The sequence below is a fragment of the Rattus norvegicus genome, chromosome 19, assembly GCF_036323735.1.
Source record: "Rattus norvegicus strain BN/NHsdMcwi chromosome 19, GRCr8, whole genome shotgun sequence".
NCBI classification, from domain to species: domain Eukaryota; kingdom Metazoa; phylum Chordata; class Mammalia; order Rodentia; family Muridae; genus Rattus; species Rattus norvegicus.
Window position 1 is genome coordinate 55,733,035 of NC_086037.1, and position 10,074 is coordinate 55,743,108.

At 42.3% G+C, this 10,074-nt stretch overlaps 1 protein-coding gene across 4 annotated transcripts in view; it reads left to right on the forward strand.

Annotated features, from left to right (window-relative positions):
* The window catches only part of Cog4 (component of oligomeric golgi complex 4), a 34,049-nt gene that overhangs the window by 3,181 nt on the left and 20,794 nt on the right, over positions 1 to 10,074 (forward strand). For 2 of the 4 annotated variants that reach the window (XM_063278138.1, NM_001108449.1), the window contains exons 3-8: positions 1,185 to 1,299; positions 1,938 to 2,112; positions 3,187 to 3,380; positions 4,819 to 4,924; positions 5,391 to 5,548; positions 6,865 to 6,923. In XM_063278138.1, coding sequence (XP_063134208.1) covers positions 1,185 to 1,299; positions 1,938 to 2,112; positions 3,187 to 3,380; positions 4,819 to 4,924; positions 5,391 to 5,548; positions 6,865 to 6,923 — 807 coding nt within the window. Of the gene's footprint in view, positions 1 to 1,184; positions 1,300 to 1,937; positions 2,113 to 2,291; positions 2,430 to 3,186; positions 3,381 to 4,818; positions 4,925 to 5,390; positions 5,549 to 6,864; positions 6,924 to 10,074 lie in introns of those variants that run through there. The other 2 variants (XM_039097859.2, XM_063278137.1) reach the window with 2 other exon arrangements.

Here is a 10,074-nt window from a genome sequence, read left to right on the forward strand (position 1 = left end):
TAGTTTTCCTAACCCAATAGTCCAGTCTCTAAGGAAGCTAAGGTGTGTCTTAGTCAGGGTTTCTATTCTTGCACAAACAACATGACCAAGAAGCAAGTTGGGGAGGAAAGGGTTTATTCAGCTTACACTTCTACATTGCTGTTCATCACCAAAGGAAGTCAGGACAGGAACTCACACAGAGCAGGAACTTGGAGACAGGAGCCGATACAGAGACCATGGAGGGGTGCTGCTTACTGGCTTGCTTCCCCTGGCTTGCTCAGCTTGCTTTCTTACAGAACCCAGAACTACCAGCCCAGGGATCCAGGGATGGCACCACCCACCATGGGGCCTCCTATCTTTGATCACTAATTGAGAAAGTGCCTTACAACTGGGTCTCATAGTGGACGTGGGGTTCAAGGTCCTGCAGCTGCATAGTGAGTAAGAAGCTCAACTTGGCTATTTACAGCCTTCTCAAAAAAACAACACAAAATGGTCTCCTTGACCCACATGGAACCTTATTAGAAAAAAAAAAGAAATATAGATTGTGGTGGTTTTATTTATATTTTTATATAAATATATATATGAAAACCCCCACCCTAAACTTCCTGAATTACAGACTTTGTTGTTTTGGCCCAGAAATATGTATTTTAGTAAGTCTTTCAGGTGTTTTTGATTTGCAGTTTAAGAACTGCTGCTTTAATCAGTTTTAAGTTTGCTGAGCATTGTGGTATATGCCTATAATCTAAGCATTCAGGAAGCTGAAATAGGTGGATCTCAGTTTGAGGCCAGCTTGAAACTTATTCAAAAGGGTAGAGGGAGACAAGGGCCCCTGTCTGTGGTTTGATACACCTGTAATCCTTAACAGTTGGAAACACAGACGTGAGGATCAAGAGTTCAAGGCTATTTTCTGCTTACACAGTGAGTTTGAAGACATCCTGGCCTACATCAGACCTCATTTCCAAACAAGCAAAGAGAGAGAGCTGGGGTTGTGACTCAGTGATAGAGCATTTGCCTAACTCAGTCCCTCTCCCAACCCCTCTCTTGTGTACACATACAAATAGAAAGAAAGAAAGAATCGTAAAATAGCAAAAGAAGTGAGAGCAGAAGACACAAGCTCCACCTAGGGGGAAAAACCAAAAACACCTAATTTCCACTCTTGTTTGTGCCTTCTGCCTCTGTGTGCCTTGACAAAAATCTGTCTGTAGTCCCAACCTGCAGTTGATTGAGGGAGATGCAAAGCAACTGGCTGGGATGATCACCTTTACCTGCAACCTAGCTGAAAATGTGTCCAGCAAAGTCCGTCAGCTTGACCTGGCCAAGGTAATTCCACCAAGCTTTTGATGTTTGAGTTCATAGAAGGGAGGGAAGAAGTTATATAGAAGACTCTAGATAAGGACCATCCAGTAAAATGCAATACAAAATATCAGAACCAGAAAAGATACCACATGAAAACTCCAATAGCTTTTATGCATATAAAAATAAAAATTCTCAATACTAAAAGCAAATTGAGCAACTTATAAGGAAGATTCGATACCAAGACCGGTAGGAGTGCAAAGCTGGTTTAATGTCTGAGAGTCAAGTCATGCGGTAAAGGGAGTGGGATGGAGCTTGATAGAGCACTGCCTATCTCGAATCGACAACCTAGGTTAGATTGCAGCACAGCAGTGCTATTTCCCAAGTATCACATACTTCTTAATTCAGTTATAAGGTTAACAAAATAGATCTTGATCACTCCCATTTGTGCTTATTAAAGTGAAGTAGCCACATTAATTAGATCAGGGTATCCACTAGTATCTTCATTAACATCCATAACAGTTTTGTAAGTGGTTATGATTAATTTGCCAGTTGCAGCTGAAAAGAACTGACAGTTAATGTTGTTCCACTCCTAAATATCTGTATGTTCTGAAGAACATTTTGAAGGAATAGATCATTGTCTTTAAACACAAGAATTTTTGTAGAACCGCCTCTATCAGGCCATTCAGAGAGCAGATGACATCTTGGACCTGAAGTTCTGCATGGATGGAGTTCAAACTGCTTTGAGGAGTGAAGATTATGAGCAGGCTGCAGCCCACATTCATCGTTACTTGTGCCTGGACAAGTCTGTCATAGAGCTCAGTCGACAAGGCAAAGAAGGTCAGCATCCCAGACTGTTGATTCTGGTTTGGTTAGAAGCGTCTGTGCTGAACTGAGCAAGCTCAATTAAGAAAAGCGTGTGTTGCCAGGTATGGTGGCTCAAGTCTGTGTTGAGAGGCTGAAGCAGGAGGATCCAATGAGTTCAAAGCCAGCCTGGACTACAAAGTGAGAACCAATCTCTGAAAACACCAAAAGCAAACAAAAACAACAAAAAATTTAGAAAGGATATTCTAGTTGCTACTTTTGCCAACTAGACATAAACTAGATTTACCTGGGAAGAACCTCAATGAAGAAAATGCCTATTAGATTATCTATAGGTGAGTCTATGGGGAATTTGCTTAATGAAAGATTAAAGTAGAAGGGCCCACCTCACTATGTATGGTGCCATATTCAGGCCAATGATCCATAAGACCAAGCCGGTAAGCCGCATTTCTCCGTGGCTTCTGCTTCTTGCCTCCAGATTCCTGTTCTGAGACCCTGTCTTGGCTTACTGAAAGACCAACCATTACCTATAAGCCAGAGCCACCCCTCACAACCCAAGTCAGTTTGATCACGGTGTTTATGACAGCAAAGAAACCCAAAGCCACTGGAAAAGGAAACTGATCTTGTATCTTCTAATCTCTGCCTCTTGGGTTACGTATACTTCACCATGTTGCTTGTAATTCTGGGCTGGGGAGGCAGAGCGCCTCTCCCTTTGTTTCTTATGCGCTCTCTCCTGGAGCGCGTTCTTCCTACTCAGCTACCAGCGTCGCATCCAGCTTCTCTGGGAAGTCTGTTTAATAATTTCACACAGAAATTTGACTTTTAGGCACCTTTCTTACGACTTTTACCATAAATTGAATTGTATTATGTATAGTAGAACACAGACACAACTCTTTTTACCTGATTGTAACTTTTCGCAGGAGTATAGTCATGATAAATTCATCTTTCTGTCCATCCACATTCCTAGCTAAGTATCTTATACATAGTAGGTATTTAAACATATTTGCTAAGTTAATAGCGGTACACAAAGTGGCATGGATCTGACATGGCACCATTCTTTAAATTGATTTTTGTTTTATCTCCATGGAGCAGGAAGCATGATTGATGCCAACCTGAAATTACTGCAGGAAGCTGAGCAACGTCTTAAAGCCATAGTAGCAGAGAAGTTTGCTGCTGCTACCAAAGAAGGGGATTTGCCCCAGGTGGAGCGATTCTTCAAGATCTTCCCACTGCTGGGTTTACATGAGGATGGACTGAGCAAGTTCTCGGAATACCTGTGCAAACAGGTAAGGGCAGTGTATCAGTCAGGATTCTCTAGAGTCATAGGAGGATTTATTGGAATAACTTACAGACTGCGGTCCAGCTAATCCAGCAATGACCAGCTGTGATCGGCAAGTTCAAACATCTAATGGTTGTTCAGTCCATGAGGCTGGGTGTCTCAGCTGATCTGTATATGCTGGAATGCTAAAGAAGAAGGTGTCAGAGCTAGGGAAGGAATGGCCATGCTAGCAAGGTAAGGGTTAAGTAGGCAAAGGGCAAAAGCTTCCTTCATATGTTCTTATGTAGACTTCCCGCAGACAGTGTGGCCCACATTGAAGGTGTGTCTTCCCACCTCAAGATCTGAATTAAAGGCTTTGTCTTCCAGCCTTCAGATTTGGATCAACAGAAACTGGGCCTGGTCTTGAATAGACCAATTTGGGAGGTAGAGACAAGAGAAGCAGCTAAGGGTAAAGTTCGAGGCCAGCCTGGGCCACATGAGGTCTTGTCTCAAAAAAAGACAAGTGTCTTCTTACCGAAAAGGCCTGGACTAGTAGATAGAGGGACTGGGGCTCAAAAAATAAAACAAAATAAAATGGGGCTGGTGAGATGGCTCAGTAGTTAAGAGCGCTGGCTCCTCGTGCAAAAGTCCTGAGTTCAATTCCCAGCAACCACATGGTGGCTCATGACCATCTTTAATGCCCTCTTCTGGCATGCAGGTGTGCATGCAGACAGAGCACTTATACATTTAAATAAATAAATAAGTAAATAAAAATGTTGTACGGTACATTTTTCATTTTAAAAATTAATTAAATTTCTAATTTGTATTTTATGTATATAGGAGTTTTGCCTGTATGAATAGCTATGCACCGCCTGCATGCCTGGTGCCTGTGGAAGCCAAAAGAGAGCCTGTAACTATAGTTAACAGATGGTTGTAGGTGCTGGGAATTGAATGGAAGTCCTTTGGGAGAACAGCCAGTTCTCTCATCCACTGAGCCTTCTCTCCAGCACCCTCAAGAAAGCACTGTAAATGTATCAAGTTACACTTTAAGATCATTAGTGAAAATAGATGTGCTTTCTCCTTTTACCTAAAGGTAGTCTGTATTTTCAAAGAGATTAAAAGGTTTTTTATTCCCCTGAATAGATGAGCTGTCACGGTGGTCATGGTAGCACATAGCTTTAATCTTGGGACTGAATAGGCAGAGACAGGTGGCTCTCTGTATGTTGGAGGCAAGCCTAATCTACATAGCAAGCAAGTTCCACACCACCAGTGAGTTACATAGTGAGACCCTGTCTCAAAAAAGAAAAAGAAGGCATCACATACTCAGGTTCCTTGTCCTACTTGAGCACCCACAAGAGCAGTTCCTTGGTGCTGCCTCCAACCTCCAGCTGCCAAGGGAAACATGCAAGAAAAGCAATGGGGAGCTGTTGGTCTGAAAACTACCTGTACGTTCTCTCTGCCCTCAGGTGGCCAGTAAGGCTGAAGAGAATCTGCTCTTGGTGCTGGGATCAGACATGAGTGATCGAAGAGCTGCAGTCATCTTTGCGGACACTCTCACTCTCCTCTTTGAAGGTGAGCCTCTTTCTCTGCTCTAGGGAGACCAGAGACATTTTCCTCTGACATCTCAGGTGTGCTTGATCCAATCCTGTAGTTTCTATGTGTTGATTCATTAGGTAATCAATTTCCAGATTAGTATCTGATTAGCAAGATTGGAGTCTCTCCAGTATTTTGAAGCTCCATAGCCCTCGAGATCCTAAAAAAAATAAATAAATTTAATCTAAAATCCGTTACAGAGAAGGTATCTATTTTAATGATCCCGCTAGAGAAAACAGCTTCACTGTGCCTTTCACTAATGCCATCACTGTTGAGAGTTAACAAAGCTTCATGACAACATCTAGCATTAACTAGAACTGTCCATTTCAGATAGTGAACTCAGTCCCTGGAAGGGATTCTGTTAGGCCTAGGTTAATCTTTGATGAGGGAAAGGAATTTATTTTATGGAAAAAACATGTGAAGTCCAACTCTCACTTCCTTCTAGGGATTGCCCGAATTGTGGAAACCCACCAACCCATAGTGGAGACTTACTATGGGCCAGGGCGACTCTTTACCCTGATCAAATATCTTCAAGTAGAATGTGACACGCAGGTAGAGAAGGTGGTAAACAAGTTCATCAAGCAAAGGGACTACCACCAGCAGGTGAGCAGGGGACTACCTGCAGCTTGAAAGCAGCTAGAATCAGGGCACTCAGTAGAATACATGAGAAGACATGAAGGTGGGTGGGTGGACGGATGGATGGATGGATGGTTGGATGGATGGATGGATGGATAGATGGGTGGACGGACGGATGGACGGATGGACGGTCTGCCTAGAGGAGAAGGGCAGATGCTGGAGGTGTAGTGGCCCTCCCTTTGTCTATTACTTAGTACCTTAACACAACAGAAACAGAAGACCAAATCATCTCTCACTGAAGTTCAACAGTGCTCTCTGGTGATGCACAAAGGATTTTTCTCTCCTAGAATGCTACTGAGTATCAAGTATTAATAATTTGTTTTTAGGGGTTGGGGATTTAGCTCAGTGGTAGAGCACTTGCCTAGGAAGCACAAGGCCCTGGGTTCGGTCCCCAGCTCCGAAAAAAAAAAAAAATAATAATAATAATAATTTGTTTTTAATTTCACTGTAGTTCTTATGGCTCTCTTTTTCAGAACTATTTTTCCATCCCCATAGGCTCAGGAAATAACAGTAGCACACAGAAATAGGAATGGCCAGCTGGGTGGCACATAACTATAACCCCAGCCATGGGGAGGATGAAGCAACAGGATGGCCAGTAATCTGAAGTCAGCCTGGACTACGTTAGGAGATCCAGGCCAGCCTGAGTTACATAGTCACTGTCTATTGGCAGTACCCCAGACTGTGAGGCCAGACAGCAGTCCGTGAGAATGGCATTAGCATTACTGTTGTTTAAGACTTACTATTCTTATTCTCTGTGTGAGAATGGCTTGCCTGTGTACGTGCAGCATGTGCTTGGAGGCCAGAGAAGGGCACTGGGGGTCCCTTGGAGTTAGAGGAACAGATGGTTGTTTGCTACCACATGGGTTCTGAGAACCAAATTACTGACCTCTGCAAGAGCAGCAAGTGCTCTTAGCCACTCAGTTATCTCACCAGCCCTACTAGTCTTTTAAATGTAATAGCAGTGATTGGAGAGGTGGCTTAGCAGTTAAGAGAATTTGCTTCTCTTCTAGAAGACCTGAGTTTGATTCCAAGCACTCCTATGCTAGCTAACTACTACCTGCGACTCATGGTGCACATCCATATACCAGGCAAAACGTCCATACCTAAAATACAAACAAATAAATGTAATAACAGAAATGAGAGCAACAATCCCTAAGCCAAAACCCACTCTTTGTCTGAAAGAAAAATAAGCCTGCCTGGTTAGCAGCTTGCGGCTTATCATTGTAGGCTAGAGTGGCCAGGGCGAGGCGGGAGACTGTTCTGATTTCTCTGCTGTTTTTCAGTTCCGGCTTGTCCAGAGTAACTTGATGAGAAATTCTGCAACAGAAAAAATTGAACCAAGGTAATAATAATCCTTCAGCCTGTAAGAATTTCAGTTACTAGTTACTAGTTTAAAGACTACTTTGTTGGGGTTGGGGATTTAGCTCAGCGGTAGAGCGCTTGCCTAGCAAGCGCAAGGCCCTGGGTTCGGTCCGGAAAAAAAAAAAAAAAAAAGACTTTGTTAAAATGTAGGGGATTGGGGTTGGGGATTTAGCTCAGTGGTAGAATGCTTGCCTAGGAAGAGCAAGGCCCTGGGTTCGGTCCCCAGCTCCGAAAAAAAGAACAAAAAAAAAAAAAAAAATGTAGGGGATTTTTGGTTTGGGGTTTTTTTTTGTTTGTTTGGGTTTTTTTTTTGGTTTTTGTTTTTTGGTTTTTTTTTTTTTCTGTTGGTGGTTTGATTTTGGGACAAGGTCTTTTTATGTTCTTTCCTGGGAACTCCCTATGTATATCCGTCTAACCTGGAACTTACAGAGATTCTCCTGCCTTTGCCTCTCAAGTGCTGGGATTAAAGTCCTGTTCCACTATGCATGGAGTAATTTTATTTTTAAAATATAGTACAGGTAAGTTGTTGACCACTCTGTAGCCCAGACTAGTCTCAGACTCTAACAATCCACCTGTCTCAGTCTTCCAAGTACTGAGATTATAGTCATGAGCCACCAATTTCCAGCTATCAATTTCTCCTGTAGAAGACAGTGTATAAAAAGCTCTAGTCAATAGGCAATACTAGATCACTGGCCGAGGATATCTCACCTGGTAAGAATTCTTCCCAACACACACAAAGCACAGTACCCATAAAAACAGACATGAAGGGGTTGGGGATTTAGCTCAGTGGTAGAGCGCTTGCCTAGGAAGCGCAAGGCCCTGGGTTCGGTCCCCAGCTCCAAAAAAAAATGAACAAAAAAAAAAAAAGAACAAAAAAAAAAACAGACATGAAGGTTCATGCCTATAGTAACGGTACCCCAGAAGGTAAAAGCAGGAGGATGAGATGTTCAAGGTCATAACCAGCTACTTAGTGAATTAAAGGATAGCATGCAGTACACGAGACCCTATTTCAAAAACAAGATTAGGGGCTAGGAGATGGCCCAGTGGTTAAGAGCATCTACTGCTTTTCCAGTGGATCCAAGTTTGGTTCTCAGCATCCAGATTAGGTGGTTCACAAATCACCTTTAATTCCAGCTCTAAGAGATCCAACCTTTGAAATCTGTGGGCTCTTGTGTATGTGCACATACTCACATATAGACATACACATAGCTAATTTTGTTTTCATAAAATACTGGTCTGGAGAGATGGTTCATCAGTGAAGAGCAGTAGCTATTCTTCCATATGGCAACTCATGCAACATCATAACTCTACTTCCAGGGGTTGCAATGCCTCTGGCCTCTGCTGGTAGTGTATAATCTTGTTGGGTAGACATATATGTGGACACAGCACCATCCATGTAAAATAAAAATGAAAGAAACTTTTAAACATTTTTATTTAGAAACAAAAATCTTTACTATGTACATAGAATGTACCAGAAAAGAAAAAAAAAGTTATTTTTAAAGGGAGCATGGGGGGCTGGAGAGACGGCTCAGTGGTTAAGAGCACTGATCGCTCTTCCGGAGGTCCCGAGTTCAATTCCCAGCAACCACATGGTGGCTCACAACCATCTGTAATGGGATCTGATGCCCTCTTCTGGTGTGTCTGAAGACAGTGACAGCATGCTGGCATACAATAAATAAATAAAGCTTAAAAAAAAAATAAAAAGGAAATTCCTCATAGACTTTCCTATAGGCCAGTCTTATGAAAGGATTTTCTCATTTGAGGTTTCTTCTTCCCAGCAGACCCTAGCTTGTGTTAAGTTGTCAGAAAAACTCACTAGGTTAGTTTTGATAGTTGGCACATATATAACATTTATTATATGCTAAGCTTTGTTATAAGCACTTAACAAATATTAAACCACTTCAAGGTATGTTAACCTATACACTACTGGCATTTTGGCTAGATAGCTGTCCCCACCCCAGGAACTGTCCTGTGTTCTATGAAATGAATATCAGTATCCCTGTCTATCCACTATAGTACCTTGGAACCCTGGGAGAGCAAAATCAGTTGTAAATCACTAATCTATAACTACAAAGAACAAACTAAAGCCTAGAAACGCTAAAGCATTTGATCAAGCTAATAAAGCTAGAAAATGTAGAGCGCTTACCTAGGAAGCACAAGGCCCTGGGTTTGGTCCCCAGCTCCGAAAAAAAGAACCAAAGAAAAAAAAAAAGCTAGAAAATGGCAGAGGCAGAAATAGAATCCACGCAGTTTAGCTCTGAATACATGGTGTCTCAATTAGGTGTATATAATTTATAGGGTACAAGAAAACATGTAATGAAATATAATCAAATATGGGCAAGGTTCAGGATTCTTCCTCAGGATAAATGGCGATAGGCCTGAGACTTGAGTGAGTTGGAGTATAAGAAAGAGTGTTCCAGATAGGGTAAGGGAAGTATGTCCTAAATTCTGGAGAGATCCTGAAATGACATAATATGAGGGGAGCATTATAGAGTTAATCTCAGGTTGTGTATCAATAACTGTGGAGACTTTATGACCAAATACATGTTTTGGCCAGTTCCCTTCAGTGAGTAAAGAGAGCTTGTATTTATAATGTGAAATGAGGTTCAACTTCATTCTTGTTCATGTGGATATTAGTGCTTCTAGCACAGTTCTTTGAATGGATCATTCATTCCCCCATTCAGTTGTCTTAGTAGTCCCATTAAAAATCATTTGTGCTGGGGGCTGGAGAGATGGCTCAGAGGTTAAGAGCACTGGCTGCTTTTCCAGGGGTCCTGAGTTCAAATCCCAGCAACCACATGGTGGCTCACGACCATCTGTAATGGGATCTGATGCCCTCTTCTGGTGTGTCTGAAGACGGCTACAGTGTACTCAAATAAAATAAATAAATCCTTTTAAAAAAAAAAATCATTTGTGCAGCAGGACCTCTATGAGTTTAAGACCAGCCTGGTATCTGGAGTGAAGTCTAGGACAGCCAAGGCTATATAAAGAGACCCTGTCTTTTAAAGAGCTGGCTACACACCTTAAATCCCAGCACTTGGGAAGCAGAGGCAGGCAGATCCCTGAGTTCAAGGCCAGGCCAGCCTAATCTACAAATCAAGTCCAGAACAGCTAGGCTCTGTTACACAGAG